We start from the raw sequence: 27323 nt of genomic DNA on the forward strand, positions 1-27323 counted from the left end.
TACTGACACCGTGGGAGTGGGTGCAGGGCTTGTCATCACCTGACAGGATGCAAGTCCCAGCTCCCTGCTAGGAATGGCGGGGACACCACCCCAGCAGGGGGAGTTGAGTCACTTCATTACAGCTTGACAAGGGTGGAAGTCTTGGCTTCCCTCCCTCCTTCGCCTCATCTGGCTAGGACAGGAACGGGGCACAGTGTTTTTCTATGGTGTTTGGCTGAAATAGAGCAGGTGTTGTCTAAAAGTTTTCTATTTTGCTAGGCAGCCCCTTTCCCAGTCTTTTGGCTAGACACAGCAGGCTTTTGTTTTGCCTGTGCCGATTGCCATTTCTGAGCTGCCAGCTTCTTCAGCTCAAACTCTCTGATGTATGTGGCCAAACAAAAGCCCGGGGAACTCATCACAGTGTCATTCATTGAGTCCCAATGTTCCTCACTGCTTTGCCTTTGCCTCTCCACCTGTCAGAGTCTTCTTGTGTTTGCTTTAAATGTAACATCCAGAGTTTTGGTTGTACTTAGCAGAATAGAGAAAAGTACCTCTACTCAGTCTTCCTGAAAGAAGACATCTCAATATGTTTTAAAAGCTTTTGACGCAGTAGCTCATGCCTGTAATCCCAGCACTTTGGGAGACTGAGGCAAGTGGATCATTTGAGGTCAGGAGTTTGAGACCAGCCTGGCCACTATGGTGAAACCCCGTCTCTACTAAAAACATAAAAATTAGCCAGATGTGGTGGCAGGCACCTGTAATCCCAGCAACCTGGGAGGCTGAGGCAGGAGAATCACCTGAACCTGGGAGGCAGAGTTTGCAGTGAGCTGAGATCATGCCATTGCACTCCAGTCTGGGCAACAGAGCGAGACTCCATCTCAAAAAAAAAAAAAAAAAAAAAACAAAACCCTCAGGCAGGCAGAATCGAGAATTACTGGTATAGGCTGGCACCTCCATGAAAATAGGAACTGTGTTCATCCCTTGGCTATCATAATATCTGTACCTGGCAAGAATATTCATCAGTGAAGATTTTGTGGATGGTCTGATGGAAGGAAGAGAGAATGAATGGATAAATAGATGAATGAATAAATGAATCATCTGTGAATATCAGAATAGAACTAGGAACCAGATCACGTCACACTCATCTATGCCCTATATATAAATAACTTCTATATATAAATAACCCGTATATATAAATAGCCTGGCCCCAGAACCAGCAATAGGGCTTGACCAGCAGGTGGTGCTAAAGAGCCCCAGGTGTGGGATGAGGTGGCAGCTGCAGGCAGGTATCCATCAGGTCACTTGACTGAAAGAGACAAAAGTTACAGGAACTCCTAATCACCTGGGAGCTCTCTCTTATAAATGCCGCATCTGCCTCTCTTTTTCTCCTGCCAGCTCTTTTATTTAGTTCAATATCATCAATCACTTTTTTCTTCCTCAAGAAGAGAACAGCCTGAATAACTTTGGTTTTTGAAAGTATATTGCTCAGAATTTAGTCTCCAAGGATTCGGAGCAAAATGAAAACATTATTCATCATGTCCTGAAATGATACTTGTGTGTGTGCTGGGTTTGGTAGTGTAATCACTGTGTCCTTGTCTCATGTTAGCACGGATATCCATATTTTCAAATTCCTTGGAATCTTTATTTAAAGCGTTTGTTTATTTTCCTCTTTTCACAGTGAAAAAGAGGATGATGTATTCACTATATCCCTTTCTCATGCTAGCACGGATGTCCATGTTTTCAATTCCCTGGAATCTTTATTCAAAGTGTTTATTTATTTTATTCTCTTCACAATGAAAAAGAGGATGGGGTAGGGGAGTATGTGAAGTTCACTGGAAGGTCTTAGCAGATGGGTGCCCCTTGGGCCTTTAAGTGAAACTTGCTCTTGAGTCACTCTGGAATCTCTTAGTGCAGGCACCAAGCCCTAAAAAATACAGAAGCCTCTGTTTCCACATCATTAAAATGGGGGGCAGAATTATTTTGGTGAGGTCACCAGCACGATGAGGATTAAATGACACAATATGGAAAATCTCCCAGCCTGATGCAATCATGAAAATATTACTTTTCTTTTTCTTTTTTTTTTGAGACAGAGTCTCACTCTGTCGCCCAGGCTGGAGTTCAGTGGCATGATCTCGGCTCACTGCAACCTCTGCCTCTCAGGTTCAAGCAATTCTCCTGCCTCAGCCTCCTGAGTAGCTGGGATTACAGGCATGCGCCGCTATGCCCAGCTAATTTTTTTTTTTTTTTTTTTTTTGTATTTTTTGTATTTTTAGTAGAGATGGAGTTTTACCATATTAGCCAGGGTGGTTTCAAACTGCTTACCTTGTGATCTGCCCGCCTTGGCCTCCCATAGTGCTGGGATTATAGGCGTGAGCCACCGCGCCCAGCTTCTCTCTTGCTTTTTGATGTTAGAAAGTAAGAGATAACTGAGCTGGGCTTTTAATGCTGCCTTTTTTTTTTTTTTTTTTTTTCTTCTTCCATTTAGTGATAATATCCTTCAGCTTTCCTTTCCTGCACTTAGCTTTAAAAATTCCAGCCTGTCACACCAGGGCTGGGGGTTGTGGGGAGTATGCAAACAAACAAGTTCAGTCTCTTAAACCAAATTATAAAATGAGAGAAGATCACAGACGTGTAGGAGGAAAGGGTTTGATGTAGCTCTGTCATTCCTCTCCTTCCACTTCCGATGACTAATTTAGAAGTTACGCATAACATCTCCCTGCCCCTTTTACAAGAAACCATGAGATCTATTTTATCTAAATCTCGGTTCTGGTTAAAGCAGTTCTTCTGCTAAGCAACTAGTTTGTTTTCATTTAAATGATGCTGAGAATCTTATAACTGATCCTGTTTCCCAACACTGGTGCAGTGAAATAGATTTTAAAAACAGACAGAGAGATCTGGAACCCAAAGCAGTCTCTTTCTTAATCCACTGAAAAAATTTTAAAACAACTTGATTCAGGTGTAATTTTCCTATCGTAAAATTCACCCATTATAAGTGAGTCATATAATTCAGTTATCATATATTCAGTTAGTAAATTTACAGAATTGTATAATCATCATCAGAATCCAATTTTAGAACATTTCTCTCTTTTCCAAAAGATCCCTGCCTGTTCCCCCCTCCAGGCAACCACTAATCTATTCTCTGTCTCTATAATATAATTTGCCTGTTCTGGACATTTCATATAAATTGAATCATTCAATGTGTTGCCTTTTGTGTCTGACTTCATTCACCTAGCATGATGTTTTTCCAGTTCCTCCATGTTGTAGCTTGGAATAGTACTGTGTTTCTTTCTAATGACAAATAGACCACATTTTAATCAAAATCCATTCACCAGTTGATGAACATTTGGGTTTTTTCCACTTTTTGGTTGTTATGAATAATGCTATGAATATCTGCATACAAGTTTTTCTGTGGTCACGTGATCAGTTCTCTTGGGTATATATCTAGGTGTGGAATCAATCACTGAGTCATATGGTAACCATGTTTAACCATTTGAAGAACTGTCAGACTGCTTTTCACAGTAGCTGCACCATTTTACATTTCCACCAGCAGTGTTTGAGAGTTCTTATTTCTCCACATCTTCACCACCACTTGTTATTGTCCTTCTTTTTAAATTATAGTCATCCTAGTAGATATGAAGTGGTATCTCACTGTGGTTTTGATTTTTCATTTCCTTAATGACTAATGATGTTGAACATCCTTTCATGTGCTTTTGAGCCATTCCTATATCTTGTTTGGTGAAATGTCTATATAAATCCTTTGCCTATTTATAAATTGGGTTATTTATCTTCTTGTGATTGAGTTGGAAGAGTTCTTTATATATTTTGGATATATTAGATATATGATATATCATATATATGACCTATAAATATTTTCTTCCATTCCATAGCTTTTCATTTTCTTAGTGGTACCTCTTGAAACCCAAAAGTTTCTCATCTTGATGAAGTCCAATTTAGCAGTTTTTAAAAATTCCTTATGCCTTTGGTGATGTATCTGAGAAATCTTTGCCTAACTCAAGGTCACAAAAATTTAGCTTTTACATTTAGGACTATCATCAATTATGAGCTAATTTTTGTGTATGATATGAGGGAAAGGTCTAAATTCATCCTTCTGCTGGTAGATCTCGGTTGTTCCAGCATATGAATTATTGCATTTTGTCTGCTGCCTTCTTCTATCCCCTCCTCTATTTTAGCATTCCCAGAGGTGAGCAACAGTCCCCCTCCTGCCCCCAGTGGCAGCCCCCCACCCCCCACTTACCCCACTCTTATAAAATCTGGAGTTTTTGCATGAAATCTTTTAGGTTTTTTTTTTTTTTTTTTTTTGAGACGGAGTCTCGCTCTGTCGCCCAGGTTGGAGTGCAGTGGCCGGATCTCAGCTCACTGCAAGCTCCGCCTCCCAGGTTTACGCCATTCTCCCGTCTCAGCCTCCCGAGTAGCTGGGAGTACAGGCGCCCGCCACCTCGCCCGGCTAGTTTTTTGTATTTTTTTTAGTAGAGACGGGGTTTCACCGTGTTAGCCAGGATGATCTCGATCTCCTGACTTCGTGATCCACCCGTCTCGGCCTCCCAAAGTGCTGGGATTACAGGCTTGAGCCACCGCGCCCAGCCAAAATCTTTTAGTTTTTAAATGTTGTCAGTTATTCAATTGTTTCATTTGTCTTCTTGATACATCAGATATATATCAGATATATGAGACCAACAGACTGTCTTGATGGCACAACTCCGATCCCAGAGTTCCAGAAGAGAGGACTGGGCTGACTGGTTTGTTCTGGGTCAGAGGACAACTTCTGGTTCAATCAGGTGTGCCCAGGGGTCAGGGTTACATAGTATAATTATGGCTGCCAGAGCCCACCCTAGGTGAGATGATGGTTCTCAGAGAGGAGGCTTGACTTGAGCTGGGCAAATACCCCAAAAGATGTCCACTCCTGGGTCATTATCTCATATTCAGCATTCTGCATCCCCTATGAACCAGCTTGAGGTTTCTACCTGGGGGCTTGCAAAATTTGTTTTTTTTTCTACCCTGTGTAGTGTTCAAGAAGACAAATGAAACATTTCAGTTGAATAATTGACAGCATTTAAAAACTAAAATATTTCATGTAAAAACTCCAGATTTTGTGTTTCCTTTTAAAAACAGGCAGATCTGAGTCTGCAGCAGTTGGTGGCATGTGAGTGGCAGCTGCCCCTTCAAGCAGAGAACAGGCTCTCCAGGTTACCTCGGTCCCCACCACTCCCTCTTGCTCCACACGCAGTCCTCTGTTCTTAGTAGCTTTTCTTCTCTGACTCTGTAGACTCTTTGCATGTGTACCTCCACCCCTGGAAAACCCACTGGGGCCTCTGCCTGCCCACAAGGTCATCTGCCTCTTGCATCTTACCCAGAGGCTGACTCTTAAGCCAGAACTCCTCTAGATTCTAAGTCAGTCAGGTTCCTGTAATACTAGGCCCATAATGGCATTTTGCTATTTGCAGTCTGCTCTATTCATCACAACCAGTGGCATTGATAAGCCTGGGTGTTTCATGGAAATTATGACCTGGCCAGACTTAATGAGACGATGCAGTACTGGAGCACCTTCATGCATGACACCTCTTTCTCAGAATTAGATCAAAGAAATTAATGCTCTGACTTACTTGACTAGAATAACCAGCCCACAAATGAGGAAGAGGATAGAGCAGTTTGGACTGGGGAGTAGCAGGTGAGGCAGTTTAGAATGAATCAAGAAAGGAATCCCAAACTCTCACTTTGTACTAGAGAAAATAAAAGATGTGCTAAGTATGTGGAAAACATCTATTTTTATTTTTTTATCGAAGAAATCTATTTTATTTTATTTTTTTCAAAATGAATGCAGTTAGCTCTTATTTTCCCTATTATAAAATGAAGACAATCTCATTGTCGAAATCCTGAGAAATACCAAATATAATAAATACCATCCAGTACCCAGAGAAAACCATGGTTGATGTAACAAAGATTCACCCTGGATAGAAGCCTGTTAGTTAACAGAATTAACTTTGTCCTGTGCAAATAAACCACGTCTTCTATAAATGTAATTTCATCATAAGCATTTTCCTGTCTCATTGCTGGTGCTCCGTAATGATTATCAATGACCCCCATGATATTCTATTCTGTAGCTACTGAGAGGTGAAGCCAGCTGTACTTCCTGGGTGGAGTGGGGACTTAGAGAACTTTTCTGTCTTACCAGAGGATTGTAAAATGCACCAGTCAAGGCTCTGCTCTGTACCTAGCAAGGAGATTGTAAAATGCACCAATCAGCGCTTTCTAAAACGCACCAATCAGCAGGAGTCTAAAAGTAGCCAATAGCAGAGAGGACTGAAAAAAGGGCACTCTGATAGGACAAAAATGGAACATGGGCGGGGACAAATAAGGGAATAAAAGCGGGCCACCCCAGCCCATCAGGGGCAATCTGCTTGGGTCCAGTTCTGGGCTGTGGAAGGGTTCTTTTGCTCTTAACAGTAAATCTTGCTGCTGCTTTCTTTTTGGGTCCGTGCCATCTTTAAGAGCTGTAACAGTTGGCTGGCACGGTGGATGATGCCTGTAATCCCAGCACTTTGGGAGGCCAAGGCAGGCAGGTCAGGAGATGGAAACCATCCTGGCTAACATGGTGAAAACCCGTTTCTACTAAAAATACAAAAAATTAGCTGGCCCTGGTAACGGGTGCCTGTAGTCGCAGATACTCGGGGAGGCTGCGGCAGGAGAATGGCGTGAACATGGAAAGCGGAGCTTGCAGTAGCCGAGACTGCGACACTGCACTCCAGCCTGGGTGACAGAGCAAAACTCAGTTGCCAAAAAAATAGCAGTAGCACTCACCGCGAAGGTCCGCGGCTCCATTCTTGAAGTCAGCTAGACCAAGAACCCGCCGAAAGGAACCAGCTCCAGATGCACTATCTCAAGATACATTTAGTTCCCAAATGCCAGCTCATTTCCCTTCATTTCCTGTCGTAAATAATGTTGCAGTGAGCATATTTGTGCATAAATCTTTATTTACACCTTAGATTACCATGAGATGAATTTCTAATTATGAAGTGGTCAGGGAAAAGTAAAAAAGTGGACCCAAAGGTATGGAACAGTATTCGTCAATGGGATAAATCCTACTTCAAACTTAGGTAAGTCTGAACTTCCTTTTGAAAATTGTGCCTACACTTTCTGCACTTAGTACATCTACGCTGGCTTCTGCTGCTCTGTATTGGTTTGGGTCTTTCTGTTTTTTTGTTTTTGTTTTGAGATGGAGTCTCGCTCTGTCACCAGGCTGAAGTACAGTGGCATGATCTCGGCTCTCTGCAACCTCTGCCTCCTGGATTCAAGCGATTCTCCTACCTCAGCCTCCCCAGTACCTGGGACTACAGGTGCACGCCACCATGCCTGGCTAATTTTTGTGTTTTTAGTAGAGAGAGGATTTCGCCATGTTGGCCAGGTTGGTCTCGAACTCCTGACGTCAGGCAATCCACCTGCCTTGGCCTCCCAAAGTGCTGGGATAACAGGTGTGAGCCCCTGCGTCCGACCCCGGGTCTCATTTTTTAGGGCTTATCTGGTAAACATCTGTTGAGCACCTGTCATGTGCCAGACTGGTGCCAGGCTCAGGAGAAATGACGGCAAGCGAAAATGCAGGGTCCCTGCTGTCAGCGAGGGGCATGTCCCCATGGTATTGCACTTCAAAGTGCACTTTCTATTCCAGGCAGAAATAGTGGACATTCCCCATGGCCTGGAGTTGCTCCGCATTTAGTTGGAGGAGAATCAGCTGAAGAATGATAATCCCACAAGAAAGTTGATATAAGAGGGGAATGTTAGAAGTTGAGGATACCAAGAGAAAGGAAGAAGTAAGAGTTTCAAGGCAAAAGAATGTTCTAGGCAGGGGAATGGCATCAACGTGTAAAGGAGCTTACTTACACCTTGGTCCCAACGTGTACTTCCAGACTCGCCATTCTGTGCTCCAGGTACTTCCAATGACTCCTCCCAATTCCTCAAACTCAGCTGTGTACTTTGGTTCTTTCTTCTACTGAGCCTTAAATACCTCTTTCTTCCTGCTGGCGAACTTCCACCCATCCTTCAGAGCCTAGCTTGCCTATCACTTCTTCTCTGATGTCCTTTCTGACATCCTCATGCTGCCTTGAGAGAGGCAGTTCTTCCCTCTGCTTCCAGCTACCTGCTTTGATCTTATCTCAGTCACCACATTTGTCCCAGCTGCATTCTAGGATTTTTAATTTAATTGTTTTGATGCTGTTTATCTTGTGTATTTCTTCGCATGCTAATTTACCACCAACTCCTTGAAGTCAGGGACAGTATTTCAATTAGGATTTGATATGGCTGTATGTGATAGAAAACACTAGCTAACAATGGCTTCCATGAAATAGATGTGAGGTCCAGAGGTGGGCAGTCCTATCTGATAATGGCAGCCCCTTGATCATCAGGGACCTCAAGTCTGTCCCGATGGCCGCTTCACTTTCCTAATTGTGTGACTTTTCCTTATGGTCCCCAAGATGGCTGATTAGGTACTACTCATCATATCCACATTCCAGCCAGCTAGAAGAATGAAAGGCCAAAGAAAAGAACACACCTTTAATTTAAGGCTGTTTTCTGGAAGTTGCAAACAACACTTGGATTTACATCCCATTGGAATTTAGTCACATGGTCACGCCCAGCTACAAAGGAGTCTGGGAAATGTAGTTTCTATTCCAGGCAGTTGTATACTCAGCTGAGAAGCAGAGTTCTAGTCTTAGACATGAGAGGAGACTATTATTAGCAGGTTCCACCACAGTGAAAAACAAGGAAAGGTCAAGGATGAGTCCTCTAATCCTGAATGGGGTCAGGTACAGGATGGTGGTGCTCACCAAGGAATGGAAGAAAACATAAGCACTGCTATTGAGCACCTCACGTATGCCAGACACTGTAGTAGGTGCTTTATCTAAAACAACGTTGCTGAGTTTTATTTAGGTAAATAATTGCATTGCCCTTGAGAAAGTTTGGAGTATTTCTAATTTGGAATCAGATCCAGGTTGCCTCTTCTTGCATGCTTCCCATGTTGGGGAGCTTACTGTCTTTCAAAAGGTAACTTGTTGCATTGTTGGATAACATCTATTTTTAGAAAGTTCTGCCTTACTTTGAGTTGAAAGCTGCACTCTTTGGTTGGCAATGGAGTGGAGTAGTTCAGGGTGCATGTTCTTCAGTTAGATCAGTGATTCTAACCCCCAGGGGATACCTGGCAGTGTCTGGTAACATTTTGGGTTGTCATGACTGGGGACTCGCAGCTACTGGCATCAAGTGAGTGGAGGCTAGGGATAATGCTAAATAAATGTCATCACCCAGTGCACAGGACAGCTCCCCACAATGAAGAGTCATGCAGCCCAAATGTCATATGGGAGGACCAAGGTTAAGAAACCCTGAGTTAGGTCCAGGTGCGGTGGCTCATGCCTGTAATCCCAGCACTTTGGGAGACCGAGGTAGGCGGATCACTTGAGGCCTGGAGTTTGAGACCAGCCTGCCCAACATAACAAACCCCCGTCTCTACTAAAAATACGAAAATTAGCGGGGTATGGTGGTGCACACGTGTAGTCCCAGGCACTCAAGAGGCCAAGGCAGGGGAATCACTTGAACCCAGGAGGCAGAGGTTGCAGTGAGCCAAGATCATGCCACTGCACTCCAGTCTGGGTGACAGAATGAGACTTCGTCTAAAAAAAAACAGAGAAACCCTGAGTGAGATAGACCTAGGTTCAAATCTTAATTTAGCAACCACTTCCCAGCTGTGTGACCTTGAGTAAGCTGCTTCACCTCCTGAGCTTGAGCCGACCGTTTCCTCCTCTCCACCTTGGGGATCATCAGATATTCCTCTTGGGCCTGTGGGCATTTAGTAACTGATGTGTGAGAAGCGCCAGCCCTAGGGCTTGGCTCCTTACTGTTTCAGCTGCCTCGTTGGTGGTACAGGATGTGCAAGGAACACTGACTGGGTTGTTTGCTGGCACAGGGACCTGATGGGATTAGATTGTAATCACTCTAGTAAAAGCCCCTCCCCATCTAATGGTTTTGGAATGGAGTCATCGCCCTAATTCAAAAATGATGGTTTGCTTGTACATTCTTAGAGAAGAAGGGTCCATTTCTGCTTTTCACCAATTAATCGCAGCACTTTCCCACTCCGCTGTCTCAATTGATCCTCCCAATGGCCTAGGCAGGAGGGCTTACTATTCTCCCTACTTGAAAGGTGAAAAAACTGATACCCCAAGCTGTTTACTCAAGGTGCACATGCTCACACACACACATACACTCAAACTCATACACTCATGTACTCAAAAACCACACACACACCTACACACATACACTCACATTCACGCTTACACACACCGACACATTCACACACACACACAGACTCTCGCACACAGTCACAGACATTTACACACACACACACGCACATATACATTCACTCACACATTCACACCCACTCACACAGCCCAGTGAGCAGCAGAGCAGAGAGCATGGGTGAGGACTCAGTTCCTGCCTCCAGAGCTCTCTCTAGGCTGCTACTCTGAGGACACAGAGCTAGGGAGGACCTATGGGTGACCAACTTCCTTGCAGACAAACCCTCATCTCACGTGGCTCCTCTAGCTTTTATTCTCTCTGCCCAGAGCACACCCTCTGTCCAGCACTGTTTCCATAGGCATGGTTTTATCCTCAGAGAGGGCACCTCAGACCCTGCGGGGTCTCCTGAGTGGCATGCAGTAACATGGGATCCATGTCCCCAAATATCTCCCACACTCTTGGCCAGAATATCTGACTTTTCTTTGGAATTTATGCAAGGAAAACCTCAGGGACCAGATTTTTCAAAATGCAGGTCCCTGAGGGAGGGAAAAGCCTTTACATTAGTCATCTCACTGACCAGAACTATCGATTCAAGCTATTTTTTTATTCATTTCACAGTACGTTGCAGACATTGTTAGATTTCACCCCTAAATGTTTAAAGTGCTACAGTAATTTTTAGTTCAGTGATGTCAATTCAGTCATAACTTTTCTTCCTTTAAAGAAAAAGGAAAAATACAGATTTTTTAAATAAAAATAAATCATGGCTGGGCACAGTGACTCACACACCTGTAATCCCAGCACTTTGGGAGGCTTAGGAGGGCAGATGGCTTGAGCCCAGGAGTTTGAGACCAGCCTGGGCAATACAGTGAGACCCCCTCTCTACAGGAAATACAAAAAATTACCCAGGCATGGTGGTGCGTGCCTGTGGTCCCTCCCAGCTACTCAGGAGGCTGAGGTGGGAGGATTGCTTGAATCATTTTCTGTCAAATATAATTGTTAGGTGATAAATAGTGTATACATAATTTTTAAAAAAATGTTTTCTTGGACAGGTGCAGTGGCTCACGCCTGTAATCCTAGTACTTTGGGCGGCTGAGGCAGGTGGATCACTGAGGTCAGGAGTTCGAGACCAGCCTAACCAATATGGTGAAACCCTGTCTCTACTAAAAATACAAAATTAGCCAGGTGTGGTGGTGCGTGCCTGTAATCCCAGCTACTTGGGAGACCGAGGCAGGAGAATTGCTTGAACCCAGGAGGCAGAGTGTTAGAAACAAGTGCCTGGTGCTGCAAAGAAAAACAGCACATAGGCAGAAAATTCCTCAGCAAGGCAAATTTACTTCTGCAGAAGGGTGCAGCTTGCGCCAGTCACGATAGCAAAAGCACACTGAGCAGGGTAGGGCAGAGGTTTTTATCTCTGATTCAGTTCCTAGCACTTCCCTGTTGGCTGGGGTTGGACCTCACAATCTAAGCTAACTTGATTGGCTAAGGTTTAAAATCGAATAGGGTCTATTAGGCAGGAAGGAAGAGGGACTGTCTGTTACTAGGTGGGAAGGCATATCTGGACTTGTCTGGGCATGGCAAAGGCGGGAAGGTTGTTTACAGAACAGGTAGCTAGGAGACAAGGAAGTATGAGGAAATTGGTCTTAAGAAACAAAGAACAGGGAACTAAAGCTTTTTGAAGAGGAATTTATTATCTCTGACAATTTCCCCCTCTTGATTTTATAGTTTTTCCTCCTCAAAATGCCTATGCATGTCTGTTGTTCTTCTTGGGTGTCAAGAAGGGAGAGTTTATCTGAAGAAGGTGGGGGTGAATTAAGGGAGGTTTTTGTGAGTGCTGTTTCTGTAAGTCTTTGCACTAAACCACGAATACAGGGTATGATACAGCATCCTACAAGAATGAGCACATGTATAACGATTATAAGGGAGGTGAATATTGAGGTCATAATTCCTTTCCATTTCCTGAACCATTTCTCTATGATGGTTGCAAAGGGGTCATCTATTCCAGAATTTTTAGCTAACTCATTTGATAAGGAAGTAAGGCTTTGTAAGGCTTTTGTTTTTGTTCCATCGGGGCGATGTTATCAGGAATAAAAGTACAACATTGGACTCCAATCATGACACAAACCCTGTCTTTTTCAGCTAATATGTCAAGGGCTATTCTGTTTTCACAAGCCATTTGGCTGGTAGGGCCTAATTGTTCAGCTATTCCTTTAATTGCAACTCTAGTAAAATTAACAAAGCATTGTTGATTATAATAGATATAATTTATTCAAGCTACATTCTTGTTTACAGTTGACCACCAGAACAACATAAATTTGAATCCTGCAGCTGTTTGATTTCGGGCTTTGAATTCATCTGGTACCCCTTGTGGTACTCCGATAGCATCTATAATAGCATAAGGATCAAAGGATCCATGAGGGACATCTCTCTTTTTATGATATTCTGTCTTCAGCTTTCTTGGTCAATGAAATGCCAAGGTGAAAGGGATAGCCAACTGAATTAGAGCACAAGTGCCGCTCCAGGTACTTGGCAGAGTACCCAGCAATAGTCCTCCACAATACCACCACACATCTGCTCAGGAATGAACAAGGGCATACTGATTGCTAAGCTCTTGAAAAGGCTTGGTTTCACTGCACCCTGTTAGGTCTCCAAGGAATGCTAACTTCTCTGCCTGCCATGAAAGGCAAGAGGTGAAGTTAACATCAGGGGCTGGAGGCTGGATGGCCCTCGGGGGCTGACCCGCAGGGCTTTTGAGGAAATTGGTCTTAAGGGAACAGCAGTGGAAGGATCTTGCATGACTCATTACCCCAGGCTCTGGGGTTCTGGAAGACAGCAATCATCCAGGTCATGCCTCGTTGGTCAGAAGACCATCCAAGTGGGAAGGGTAAATTTGGGTTTCTGGCCTACCTGTCACAGAAGCCTAACAGTCGCTTTTATTTAGCTTGCAGGTGGAATATTTAATCCATTCCAACCAGGCATTTGGATCTTGATATCCTGTTTCAATAGCTAGAGTTTGCTTTAATTCTTTAACTTCTATAACGGCTACTTTAGTTTTATCATTGGGTATGAAGCGAGAAAAGGTTTGGTTAGAAGAGGGTTTAGGAGGAGAGGGAGAAGGGGATGAAGGAGGTGGAGGAGCGATGAAGCGCATTTCGAAATACTCTATACGGTCTGTCCCTGAGACTTCTGCTCCTATACCATAAAAACGGCTCAAGGAAGGGTAAGAACCTTGAAAAGTTGGGATAGCAATGGAAATTGATACAGGATTACACTGGTTATATTGGCAATTGGGAGGAGTACTCCCTTTAGTGAAACAAATGTATGGTTTCAGGAATATACAACTACTCGTTGGGGCCATCCATCCCTGGTTTTTGGTGGTCAGTAGAACATTGGACCAACTATGGCAGAGATGCTGATGCTCTGCTTTAGGAGGACAAGATTCCCAATTAACGGAATCTCCATTAAAATCTTCCCAGACTAATTGATCCCAGTTAACGGATTTTCAGTCTGAGGAGAGCCAAGAAGGACAAAGATACTTTTCTGAAGTAGAAAAGTATCCTTGATTTTATAGTTTTTGACCCTGCAGATCTCCGCAGGGTAAACAAGACGAGCATCGAAAGTGATAGTTTGAGGTGAGTTAGACTTAGTAACATTAATAATAATATGTGGGGTATCTGGGGGAGAGAGGAAAAGGAGGAAGAGGCTGATTAAGCTTTTCTCTTTAATGTTACTTTGTCCAGGGTAGGTACTTTGGAGAGGGTACTCGGGTGTGATGGGTCCATCCTCTCTCAGCGGTCTGGACTGCTGTCTCAGTTGTGAGGAGCACTAGGTAAGGTCTTTCCCAAGTGGGTTTGAGCTTTCCCTCTTTCCAACTTCTGATAAGGATGTGATCTCCAGGCTGGTGTTGATGAATTGGGAATTCAAGGGTTGGAGTTTGTGCTAGGAGGCCTTGAGTCCTGAGGGAGGAAAGGATAGAGGATAGACCTAATACATAGTTTCTAAGAAACTGATCTTTTGTTTCAAATGTAGTAAGATCAGTAGTAGAATGTAGATAAGGCAATCCAAAAAGCATCTCATAAGGGGGTAGACCTATATCTTTTCGGGGAGCAGTTCGGACTCTCAACAGGGCAATAGGCCTTTCTACTCTCCCTGATGAAGGTGGATGCACGGCATGTGGTATTCCTATTTTCTTTAGGTTGTTTTTTGGTTTTTCTGCACACTATGCAACTGTCTGCAACTTGTCTAGCAAGGGTATAAATTCCTATGCATCCGTAAACTCTGAGGACTGCATCACACATAGCTTGGGGGCCCCAGTGAGTTCCTTGATGTAGTTGTGACAATATGTCTCGCATGAGGGGCTTAGACAGCATTTCCGTCTTGTCTGATTGTACCCATTTTCCCGCGTGGCTTTCTTTGGCTCCTATTTCTTTTAACTTTTCTTGCTCTCTGGGGGAGAAAATAGGGACTGTAGCTGGAGGGGTAAGATAAAGGGTTAGGTGGAAAATGGGTGCTGCTTGAGAAGAGGCAACTTGTTTGGCCACTTGGTCAGCTAGATTATTCCCTCGGCTCTCAAAGGAAAGATTCTTCTAGTGACCCGGAACATGAACAACTGCTGTCTCTTCTGGCAGCTGTAAGTTCTCTAGTACTTGGATTATCAAGTCTGTGTGGACTAAGTTTTGGCCCCTTTACTGTTAATAAAGCCTTGCTGTGCCCAAATTTTCCCAAAGATGTGGACTACTCCAAAGGCATACTTGAAGTCAGTATAAATAGTTCCCTCCTGGTTTTGCAGAAATTTTAAGGCTTGATTTAGTGTAAACAACTCACGTTTGCTCAGACCAGTCATTAGGTAGGGTGTCTCCATCTACTCCTGAGTACCCGTTATGCCTTTTCCCTTTTATTACTTGAGAAGAACCATCTACAAAATGGTGTCTTCCGGTTTGAAAGGGAGTTTATCTGAACATCTATGCCCCAGTTCTTCTGGTCTGGGGCATGGGTTTTTTTCTGCATTTGAATTTGCTGTTAAGGCAGCAGGGTTAAGTGAATCATCAGTAGTTAGGATTAAATAATCTTTTTCTAACAAGATAACCTCGTATTTTAAAATTCTTGAGTCAGTAAGCAACCTTTCTGCCTTCTGATTTAGGATAGTTCTGACCTGGTGAGGTGCGCTCACAATGGGGTTTCCGCCAAAAGTTATTTTTCCACTTTCTTCTGTTAGCAAAGCAGTTGCCGCTACAGATTGAATGCATTTGGGCCATCCGTGGGTCACTGGGTTAAGAATTTTTGACTGGAAGCCTACGGGTTGCTGGTGGCCTCCATGCTTTTGGGTAAGTACTCTTAAGGCTACGCCGTTGTTTACATTGACAAAAAGATGGAATGGCTGCTTAAGGAGGGTAAAGCTAGGACAGGGGCAGTTACTAATATATGTTTTAACCTTTCCACCTGTTGGATTTCTGGTAATTGCCAAATGACGGGGTCTGGCTCGTCTTGTATGAGCTTTTTGTATGAGGATTTTGTTTCCAGGGCATAAGAGTCTATCCATAGATGACAGTATCTGACTAATCCTCCTTCAATCCGTTCAAGCCCAATTTTCCATTTGCCTTGGCTAATTAAATGCCCTAAATATTTTACTTCAGGTTCTACAAATTGGAGTTTGGTTTTTGAGACTGTTAACCCTTCATCCCACAGAAAATTTAAGACATGAGTTGAGAAGGCTGCTACTTCTTTTCTATCATCTCCTGAAATTAGAAGATCATCCATGTACTGGAGGAGGCATATGCACGAGGGCAGGGAAAGTTTCTCTAGCACTTGTTCTAATATTTGACTAAATAAATTTGGAGACTCTGTAAACCCCTGGGGTAAGACTGTCCATCGGTATTGCTGTTTTCAACTGGAGTGAGGGTCTTCCCACTCAAAGACAAATAGGTCCTGGCTGCCCTCTGCTAATGGACAAGCCCAGAAGGCATAATTTAAATCAATTACTGTACTATCTGATTAATAGCTCTAAGGTCTTGCACTAACCAGTATGACCCATCTGCCTTCTTTAAAGGCAGTTTTGGAGTGTTACAGGGAGACATACAGGATTTAAGAAGCCCATCATGGAGAAGACCTTCAATTACAGGTTTTGAATTTACCCTGGCTTCTAAAGGAATAGGGTATTTCTTTCGCTTTACTACTTCCCCAGGGGTTTTCAATTTAACATGAATCAGAGGAATCTGTAACTTTCCTTGATCCCATCTTTTGACCATACCTCGGGATAAATGTGTTCTTCATCTGCAGTGGTGAGCAAGATTAGGGAGGGGAGGGGAGGAATTTTCCATAATTGATTTGGAGGCCTAAGCCTAATTTTAGTATTAAATCGCTTCCTAACAGATTTGTCCCTGCTTCTGGAATTAATGGAAATTTGATACTAGCTGATCAGTTTTTATATTTCATTTTTGTCTCCTTTAAGATTTTTGCTCTAAATCCTTCTCCTTTAACCCCAGAGATAAAAAGTTTTTCTTGTGAACAAGTTACACTAGATGGAAGATAACAAACTGAGGAGTGAGCTGCTTCTGACTCGATTAAAAAGGTAATAAGCTCAGGTTTAGGTCCCACTTCTAAATTTACCGAGGGCTCTTGGTGGGACTCAATATAAAAAGATAGAGCCCCTGATTTCCCTAGTCTTCTTCAAAAGCCATAAGTGGGATGATTTTTCTTCTTTTTCCCATGTGGGACATTGTCTTTTAAAGTGACCTATTTTTCCACATTTGAGACATTTGTTCTGTGATTTCTTAGTAATATCTGGCCAGCTATTGGTAACAAAGTGGAGCTTTCACATTCCTTGTCCAAGGGGGTCTTCTGATTCTAGGCCAGCATATTTTTCTCATTTGCTCTTTAAGCCTTTCTAAAAATTCTATCGGTCCCTCATCTTTTCCCTGTTTTTTTTTTTTTTTTTTTTTTTTTTTTGAGACGGAGTCTCACGCTGTTGCCCAGGCTGGAGTGCAGTGGCGCGATCTCGGCTCACTGCAAGCTCCGCCTCCCGGGTTCCCGCCATTCTCCTGCCTCAGCCTCCTGAGTAGCTGGGACTACAGGCGCCCGCCACCTCGCCCGGCTAATTTTTTTGTATTTTTAGTAGAGACGGGGTTTCACTGTGGTCTCGATCTCCTGACCTTGTGATCCGCCCGCCTCGGCCTCCCAAAGTGCTGGGATTACAGGCTTGAGCCACCGCGCCCGGCCTTCCCTGTTTTATAGTAAAGGCCTTGGTAAGATTTTGGGTGTGGGGCACTGATTCTCAAATTCCTTTTATTACCATCTCCCTAAGGTCTCTCATACTTCCTCGATGGGCTATATTGTTGTTATCCCATTGAGGATCCTGGGCTGGGAATTATGTCCAGCCACTGGAACATTCTGACCAGGAGGGTGTTCACATTCCCAAATGGTCATAGCGGTCCTGCGTATCATGCTCCTTTCTTCTCCTGAGAATAGGATGCCTAAGATAGACATTAATTCATCCAAAGTATATAACTGGGGTCCTAAAACTGATTGATTTGATCTGCCACTCCATAAGGGTCATCTAAGAGTGGTTTAACCTCGTTTTTTAGGTTTAGGGGAAGGGTCTGTGGTGGCAGCTGCTTGGGGGGGAGAGGAAGGTTCTTTAGTCCAAACAAAACAGCAGTATTTTATCATTTGCTGCTTTTTCTTGTGTTTGGTCCTTCCATTATCCTTCCAATATTCTAACATTAGGCCTAGGGGACTATCAGAGGGGATATTATCATGATCATGATTTTTCCTATCTTTTGTCTTACTTGCTGTATTTCCCATCCTGGAGAAAGTGTTTATCCCTGGGGCTCAATCTCTCTTACTAGAGATTTCTTGCACCCTAGCGAGTCTGTGGGGCTCAACCTCTCCTACTAGAGATTTCTCACACTCTTCAGCTTTCGCTTCATCCTTCATCTGCTTCCCTTGTGGTAATTTTCAGGTCCCTCTTAGCATAGGCAGGTTGATATAAACCCCACAAGAGGCAAACTGCCTTCAAGCCATATGAGGTGACTGCAGAATCAGATCCAGACTCTGCACTTGCTCTGCACTCAATTGTGCATCTTACTCCCTTGCTTTCAACCTCCAGGATGTCCTGACCACCAAGGAAATACTTCACCATCCCTAAGGTTTTTCTTACCTTGGTCTGCACAGAGTTACCTGGTCACCACGGTATCTGTAGGCCTTTTCTTCCTGCATTGCTGGAATCCAGGTTTATTCATCACACCAGGTGGGTCTCAATCCCTTACCCTTGAGGCCACCTCAACAAAGCAGCGGGCTGCGTCTCCTCACGAGAGATGATCTGAGACCCCTCCTAGGAGGAGAATGGGAATCCCAGACGAACCCCCGAATTTGTTAGAAACAAGTGCCTGATGCCTCAAATAAAAACAGCACGTAGGCAGAAAATTCCTCAGCAAGACAAATTTACTTCTGCAGAAGGGTGCAGCTTGCATCAGTCACAATCGCAAAAGCACACAAAGCAGGGTAGGGCAGGGGTTTTTACTCCCTAAGGCAGTTCCTAGCACTTCTGTATCCTTTCCCCATTGGCTGGGGTTGGACCTCACAATCTAAGCTAACTTGATTGGCTAAGGTTTAAAATTGAATAGGGTCTATTAGGTGGGAAGGAAGAGGGACTGTCCATTACTAGCTGGGAAGGCATATCTGGACTTGTCTGAGCATGGCAAAGGCAGGAAGGCTGTTTACAGAACAGGTAGCTAGGAGACAAGGAAGTACAAGGAAGTTGGTCTTAAGAAACAAAGAACAGGGAACTAAAGCTTTTTAAAGAGGAATTTATCATCTCTGAAAGGAGGTTGCAGTGAGCTGAGATCGCACCATTGCACTCCAGCTTGGGCCACCAAGAGTGAAACTCTGTCTCAAATTAAAATTAAAATTAAAAAGTAAAAAAATAACATAAAATAGGCCGGGCGCGGTGGCTCAAGCCTGTAATCCCAGCACTTTGGGAGGCCGAGACGGGCGGATCACGAGGTCAGGAGATCAAGACCATCCTGGTTAACATGGTGAAACCCCGTCTCTACTAAAAAAAAATACAAAAAACTAGCCGGGCGAGGTGGCGGACGCCTGTAGTCCCAGCTACTCGGGAGGCTGAGGCAGGAGAATGGTGTGAACCCGTGAGGCGGAGCTTGCAGTGAGCTGAGATCCGGCCACTGCACTCCAGCCTGGGTGACGGCGCGAGACTCCGTCTCAAAAAAAAAAAAAAAAAAAAACATAAAATAAAAAACGGTTTCTCTCCCCTCTATGTGCCAGACAATGAGGAAAAGAGAGAAAGGAGACGCCTCTGGAGGCCAGGAAGCTGAGAGCCACCTTGAGAATGCCAAGCTGGGGAAGTATTTATGGAAACTACTTCCTGCTTCCTTCCAAGCAAAACAGTAAAAAATAAAAATCCCTGAGACAATACTTCCTTAGCCTTATGAACCCTGAAAATCTGAGACAAGTCTCAGTTAATTAGAAAGTTTATTTTGCCAAGGTTGAGGATGCAAACCCATGACACAGCAACAGGAGGTCCTGACGATGTGCCCAAGGTGGTCAGAGCACAGTTTGGTTTTATACATTCTATGAGGCACAATTAATATATGTAAGATGAACACTCGTTCCGTCTGGGAAAGGCGGGTCAACTCAAAGCTGGGAGGAGGCTTCTAGGACTTACGTAGATAAGAGACGTGGTTGCATTCTTTTGGGTTTCTGATTAGCCTCTCCAAAAGAGGCAATCAGAAGATAAGCATTTATCTTAGTGAGCAGAGGGATGACTTTGAATAGAATGGGAGACAGGTTTGCCCAAAGCAGTTCCCAGTTTGAATTTTCCCTTTAGCTTAAGTGATTTTGGGGCCCCAAGTTGTTTTCCTTTCACAGTCTACTTTCTTCCTTCCAGAGGTGGCTGTGGACAATTTCACGGGGTTTGGACTTGATCAGGGCAGAAGGTGAAGCTGCAAGGTATTAGATACGGGAATGGAGAAAAATACAGGCTGGAGCTGTGGGTTTGAGTGTTGTCCTCATAGGAGGTGATGACCGAGGAGTAGGGAAGTCAGAGGATGAGACCCCCGAGGCCGACAGCACAGAGTGACAGGAGCATACAGCAGGACTTTAGGTCACCCAAGGAGACAGTGATGCTGTTGAAGAAGTCAGAGGAGGCGCCATCAGCAATCAGAGGATTGCTCTGATTGGCAGCTCAGAGCTGGAGGACATCAAAAAATACCGCTGTAAGAAGGAGACCTGGAAAAGTCTTTAGAGATTGTCTACCCCCCCACACACCACCCATTTGACACATGAGAAGATGGAGGCCAAGAGATCACTGAGAAAATAAATGGCAGAGCTTGGGCACAATCGGTGCTGCCCAAAATGGTGTTTTTCCACCAAAGACATACAGAAGGTTCCTTCCACAAGGATCAAATATCGTGAGGTTTTGAGTTTTATCTTAAAAAACTATATAAATTTAGCCTTCTACAGGCTGGGCACGGTGGCTCACGCCTGTAATCCCAGCACTTTGGGAGGCTGAGGCGGGAGGATTATGAGGTCAGGAGATCGAGACGAACCTGGCTGAGACGGTGAAACCCCGTCTCTACTAAAAATACAAAACTTAGCTGGGCGTGGAGGCGGGTGCGTGTAATCCCAGCTACTCAGCAAGCTGAGGCAGGAAAATCACTTGAACCCAGGAGGCAGAGGTTGCAGTGAACCGAGATCGCGCCATTGCACTCCAGCCTGGGTGACAGAGCGAGACTCCGTCTCTAAATAAATAAATACATTAATTAATTAATTTAGCCTTCTACTCAAGAACTTATCTGGCTTCGTCTTAATGTAAAAATATTTGTTTTTGCTAAATTATTGAGATAAATTTACACTATTTATTAGTGTTTATCAGTTTTCTTTAAACTTACCACTTTTTGATGAATATGAAAATCTAAAAACTTGGCCAGGCACAGTGGCTCACGCCTGTAATCCCAGCACTATGGGAGGCCAAGGTGGGGGAATATCTGAGGTCAGGAGTTCAAGATCAGCCTGACCAACATGGTGAAACCCTTTCTCTACTAAAAATACAAAAATTTGCTGGGTGTAGTGGTGGGTGCCTATAATTGCAGCTACTTGGGAAGCTGAGGCATGAGAATCACTTGAACCCGGAGGGCAGAGATTGCAGTGAGCTGAGATGGTGCCACTGTACTCCAGCCTAGGTGACAGAGTGAGACTGTCTTAAAAAAAAAAAAAAAAAAAAAAAAGGCTGGGCGTGGTGCCTCATTCCTGTAATCCCAGCACTTTGGGAGTCCAAGGTGGGTGGATCACCTGAGGTCAGGAGATCAAGTCCAGCCTGATCAACATGGTGATACCCTGGGTCTTCTAAAAAAAATACAGAAAAAATAGCCGGGTGTGGTGGCAGACTCCTGTAATCCCAGCTACTCGGGAGGCTGAGGCAGGAGAATCACTTGAATCTGGGAGCTGGAGATTGTAGTGAGCCGAGATGGTGCCATTGCACTCCAGCCTGGGTGACAGAGTGAGACTCCGTCTCAAAAAAAAAAAAAAAAAAATCTAAAAACTCCTTCCAGAAGATTTAATACTTTTTTTTTTTTTTTTTTTTTGAGACGGAGTCTCGCTCTGTCGCCCAGGCTGGAGTGCAGTGGCCGGATCTCAGCTCACTGCAAGCTCCGCCTCCCAGGTTCACGCCATTCTCCTGCCTCAGCCTCCTGAGTAGCTGGGACTACAGGCACCCGCCACCTCGCCCGGCTAGTTTTTTGTATTTTTTAGTAGAGACGGGGTTTCACTGTGTTAGCCAGGATGGTCTCGATCTCCTGACCTCGTGATCCACCCATCTCGGCCTCCCAAAGTGCTGGGATTACAGGCTTGAGCCACCGCGCCCGGCCGAAGATTTAATACTTAATTTCACACCCAACCACCCGACTTGGGGATCACCAATAACAGAGGATACAGTCCGTTTTCAGTAGAGCCTTACTAGCAAAGGTTTTTATTTTTGTTTTTCAGATATAGGATCTTGCCCTGTCACCAAAGCTGGAGTGCAGTGATGTGATCACAGCTCACTGCAGCCTCCCGAGTAGCTAGGACTATAAATGTGTGTTATCATGCTGGGCCAATTTTTAAAAAATTTCATTGTAAAGACGGGATTCCACTGTGTTGCCCAGGCTGCAACTCTTGACCTCAAGTGATCATTCCACCTTTAACTCTTGCCCTCAAGCAATCCTCCCACCTCAGACTCCCTAAATGCTGGGATTATGGGTATAAGCCACCATTTTCAGCCTACTAGCAAGGGTCTTGTTACATATTGCTTGGCATGATTTATGTAATTTTTAAAAAATTGTTTTTCAAATAGAAAAGTAAAACAACAAATATACTTTTCCAAATAACATAATCCCCTTTTCACTTGAGAACTTTCCTCAAAAAGATATGCTAGATTTATTTCATGCTTTATGTGCCTCTGGTGTGTCCCCTTAGAATCTCTTCTGTATCAGTTAGGGATGGTTTTAGCTGCAAGTAAGAACTCCCACAACAGTGATGTAAGCAAAAAGAAAAAAAGCAAAGCAAAGCAAAACAAAACCCATTTAATTATTTCCCATAATAACAAGTCTGGGAGAAGAAGATTCCAGAGTTGGCTCAGCAGCTTAGTGACAGTAAGGCCCTAGGTTGGCATTTTCTTGGCATTCCCGATGGTCCCAAGATGACTGTCATGGCCTCAAACATCACTTCCTCACATCCTGTCAGAAAGAAGGAGGCAAGTGAGCAACAACAATTTTTCTTGTTTTGCTTATTTGTCAGAAAGGAAGAACGTTCCTAAAAACTCCACCTCTGCCATTTGACATCCTCATCCAACTCTTTGGCCATGGTGGTATCTCATGGTCACTCCTCTATCTGCCACTGTAAAGAGGAACTAGATTGCCATATTCCGTTTAGACACATGAGGATGCAGCCCACATTCCCAGAACATGTGCAGAATTAGATTTCTACAAACTCCTTATTTACCTTGCTTCTGCCCAACTCTCTCACTAGAATGCACATTCTGTAAGAGCAAACATTTTTGTCTGTTTTGTTCACAGCTATATCCTCAATACCTAGAAGAGTGACAGGAATTCAATAAATAGTTGTTGAGTGAGGGAATGAATGCATGAATAAGGAAAAGGGGACATGGCTGTTGAGTAGGTAACCAGCAGTGTCTATTACCCCCAAGAGCATACAACTCCAGTCTGATGAACATCATGCTGCTAAGTGGCCACTGATCACCCAAGTCTCTGACCTTACTTTTTCTATCTTTTCTCTCAGGGAGTGAGCCATAACTGGTGGCTGCTCTTATGCCAATGACCCTCCCCAATTCCTCCTGCCTCTTAGAAGACAAGATGTGTGAGGGGAACAAGACCACTATGGCCAGCCCCCAGCTGATGCCACTGGTGGTGGTCCTGAGCACTATCTCCTTGGTCACAGTGGGGCTCAACCTGCTGGTGCTGTATGCTGTACGGAGTGAGCGGAAGCTCCACACCGTGGGGAACCTGTACATCGTCAGCCTCTCGGTGGCGGACCTGATCGTGGGTGCTGTCGTCATGCCTATGAACATCCTCTACCTGCTCACGTCCAAGTGGTTACTGGGCCGTCCTCTCTGCCTCTTTTGGCTTTCCATGGACTACGTGGCCAGCACAGCGTCCATTTTCAGTGTCTTCATCCTGTGCATTGATCGCTACCGCTCTGTCCAGCAGCCCCTCAGGTACCTTAAGTATCGTACCAAGACTCGAGCCTCAGCCACCATTTTGGGGGCCTGGTTTCTCTCTTTTCTGTGGGTTGTTCCCATTCTAGGCTGGAATCACTTCATGCAGCAGACCTCGGTGCGCCGAGAGGACAAGTGTGAAACAGATTTCTATGATGTCACCTGGTTCAAGGTCATGACTGCCATCATCAACTTCTACCTGCCCACCTTGCTCATGCTCTGGTTCTATGCCAAGATCTACAAGGCCGTACAACAACACTGCCAGCACCGGGAGCTCATCAATGGATCCCTCCCTTCCTTCTCAGAAATTAAGCTGAGGCCAGAGAACCCCAAGGTGGGTACCAAGAAACCAGGGAAGGAGTCTCCCTGGGAGGTTCTGAAAAGGAAGCCAAAAGATGCTGGTGGTGGATCTGTCCTGAAGTCACCATCCCAAACCCCCAAGGAGATGAAATCCCCAGTTGTCTTCAGCCAAGAGGACGATGGAGAAGTGGACAAACTCCACTGCTTTCCACTTGATATTGTGCAGATGCAGACTGCGGCAGAGGGGAGTAGCAGGGACTGTGTAGCCGACAACCAGAGCCATGGCCAGCTCAAGACAGATGAGCAGGGCCTGAACACACATGAGGCCAGCGAGATGCCAGAGGATCAGATGTTAGGTGATAGCCAATCTTTCTCTCGAACAGATTCAGATACCATCACAGAGACAGCACCAGGCAAAGGCAAATTGAGGAGTGGGTCTAACACAGGCCTGGATTACATCAAGTTTACTTGGAAGAGGCTCCGCTCACATTCAAGACAGTATGTATCTGGGTTGCACATGAACCGCGAAAGGAAGGCCGCCAAACAGTTGGGTTTTATCATGGCAGCCTTCATCCTCTGCTGGATCCCTTACTTCATCTTCTTCATGGTCATTGCCTTCTGCAAGAGCTGTTGCAATGAACATCTGCACATGTTCACCATCTGGCTGGGCTATATCAACTCCACGCTGAATCCCCTCATCTACCCCTTGTGCAATGAGAACTTCAAGAAGACGTTCAAGAGAATTCTGCGTATTCGCTCCTAAGGGAGGCTCTGAGGGGATGCAACAAAACGATTCTTATGATGTCCAACAAGGGGAAATAGAAGACGAAGGCCTGTGTGTTGCCAGGCAGGCACCTGGGCTTTCTGGAATCCAAACCACAGTCTTAGGGGCTTGGTAGTTTGGAAAGTTCTTAGGCACCATAGAAGAACAGCAGATGGTGGTGATCAGCAGAGAGATTGAACTTTGAGGAGGAAGCAGAACCTTTGCAAGAGAATCAGACCTGTTTCTTGTAACTTGGTTCAAAAAGAAAAAAAAGAGAATCAGACCTGGATGGAGCTCTCCTGCTCCTCAGGAACTATGGGAGCCTCAGACTGTCATTGTAATTCAAGCTTTCCGAGTCAAATGATTGACAACTGAAGGGACACATGGCTAGGGTTCCACTGGAGAATTGAAAAGAACTCTTGAGCCCTCCTGGAATGGAGCTGTATGACTGTGCAGAGACCTTATCCATGCGAATAGTTGCTGTCCCCTTCCAGGGGTCACCTTGAGAGGCATGACAGCTGTTCCACAGGGGCCCCCTTCTCAGAAAACTTCTCTTCTGAGCCTCTTTTACAGCTTTCTCCAGAACCAGTGTCTGAACCACCCTGGAAATTCTGCCTTATTATTTCTTACTCACACATGTTTAGAGTGGATAGAAAATTATGCAGCTTGCACACCCATCGTCTTTAACCCCAAATTTCCTTTGGCTATTGAAAAAGTGGTGGCAAAAGTCGTCCTCAAAAGAAAGAGAAATGAAATATTTTTGAATTGTTGCACATTAAAAATTAAAAGAAGGAATGGGGGCAGAATGCCATATTTTTTGAGGGCTGTACTAGGTTTGTCTCATTTAAGTCCAGCAACACCCCACAGGAGGGGAATGTTCTAACTCTAGTTTGCAGAGGAGCAAATTGAGGTGCAGCAAGGTGAGAGAGGTACCCAAGGTCACATAGCTAGTTATGTGAGAAAGTTAGAATACAAATCCTCTGGGGTTCCAGCTTATTGTAGCATATTTTCTCCAAAAGGCAAAAATGTGTCCTCTTGGCTGGGCGTCGTAGCTCAAGCCTATAATCCCAGCACGTTGGGAGGCCAAGGTGGGCAGATCATTTGAGGCCAGGAGTTCAAGACCAGTCTGGCCAATATGGCGAAACCTTGTCTATACTAAAACTAAAAAATTATCTGGGCATGGTGGGGCATGCCTGTAGCCCCAGTTACTCAGGAGGCCAAGGCACGAGAATCGCTTGAACCCAGGAGGTGGAGGTTGCAGTGAGCCAAGATCATGCCACTGCACTCCAGCCTGGGCAACAGAGCAAGACTCTGTCTCAAAAAAACATAATATAGTATTTTAACAATGTGCCCTCTTAAGTATGCATACATACACATATACAGTATTCCCAAGAGTGGTGGCAGCTGAAAATGATATGTTGAGTAGACGAACAGCTGACATGGATTCCTGTGCACCTACAGAAGGTGAGGCTTTGAAGGATCCAAGTGCATTTTTATCTGTGAGTTCTGTTGCGTTTGTCAAAAAGTCATTGTAATCTTTCATGGCCATACCTGTTCAGCAAAAACTGGCAAAGACATAGGAACATATAGTTTTACTTGGCGTTTATGTTGCAATCTGCTTGTGATTTATGTTTTAAAACTTGATGCTAAACCATAATATGTATAGCAAATGGAGCAAGCTGATATTTTGTATTTTGTGTTCCTCTTTGCATGATCTGTTAACATGAGATATTTTTACCTACCTAAAATATGATGTTTAAAAGCATACTGTATGTGATTTATTTATTTCTACCTTTCTGAGTCTCCTGGACTAAGAAGATGTATTGAAATGTACCACCACATGTTAACAAAGTTTGATATGGGGTTTCTCTTTGGTTTCTGATCACATTTGTAAATGTCTTTTCAAAAGGATTTACTTTTTATAAAAAGCTTCATTCTCACTTTGCTTTGCACTCCCCAAACTTCTTGTTCAGAACTAGGGGAGTTTAGGAGACTTTAATCCCAGTTTCAGAAGCTGCAGCTGGTCTGTTTCCAGCTCAGAAACCATTGTTCAGAAGTCCTCCCTATGACAGAGCTGCTCCTCAGGGTCCCTCAGGACCAAAGAACACTCCAAAAGAGCACTCCACATGGACAAGTAGCTAAGTGTCCATTCTTTATCATGAACAATCGAGGCAACTAGTGGAGAGAACCGATTGTGAACTCTGCCTCTGAGTCAAAGAGACCTGGATTTGAGTCTGACAAGAACAATAAATGGTCAATAAATATAAA

The 27323-nt window shown here is 44.3% G+C and overlaps 1 protein-coding gene across 7 annotated transcripts in view; it reads left to right on the plus strand.

Moving 5' to 3' along the window:
• LOC105477705 (histamine receptor H1) overlaps positions 1–27323 on the plus strand; it is a 130625-nt gene extending 103302 nt beyond the window's left edge. For 4 of the 7 annotated variants that reach the window (XM_011734361.2, XM_011734358.2, XM_071092225.1 and 1 more), the window contains one exon: positions 23557–27323. In XM_011734361.2, the coding sequence (XP_011732663.2) occupies positions 23586–25055 (1470 nt within the window). In that variant the 5' untranslated portion in view covers positions 23557–23585 and the 3' untranslated portion in view covers positions 25056–27323. Of the gene's footprint in view, positions 1–15484; positions 15594–16717; positions 16838–18373; positions 18515–23556 lie in introns of all 7 variants that reach the window. The other 3 variants (XM_071092223.1, XM_071092222.1, XM_071092224.1) reach the window with 3 other exon arrangements.

This window comes from Macaca nemestrina, chromosome 2 (assembly GCF_043159975.1).
Source record: "Macaca nemestrina isolate mMacNem1 chromosome 2, mMacNem.hap1, whole genome shotgun sequence".
Taxonomy (NCBI): Eukaryota; Metazoa; Chordata; class Mammalia; order Primates; family Cercopithecidae; genus Macaca; species Macaca nemestrina.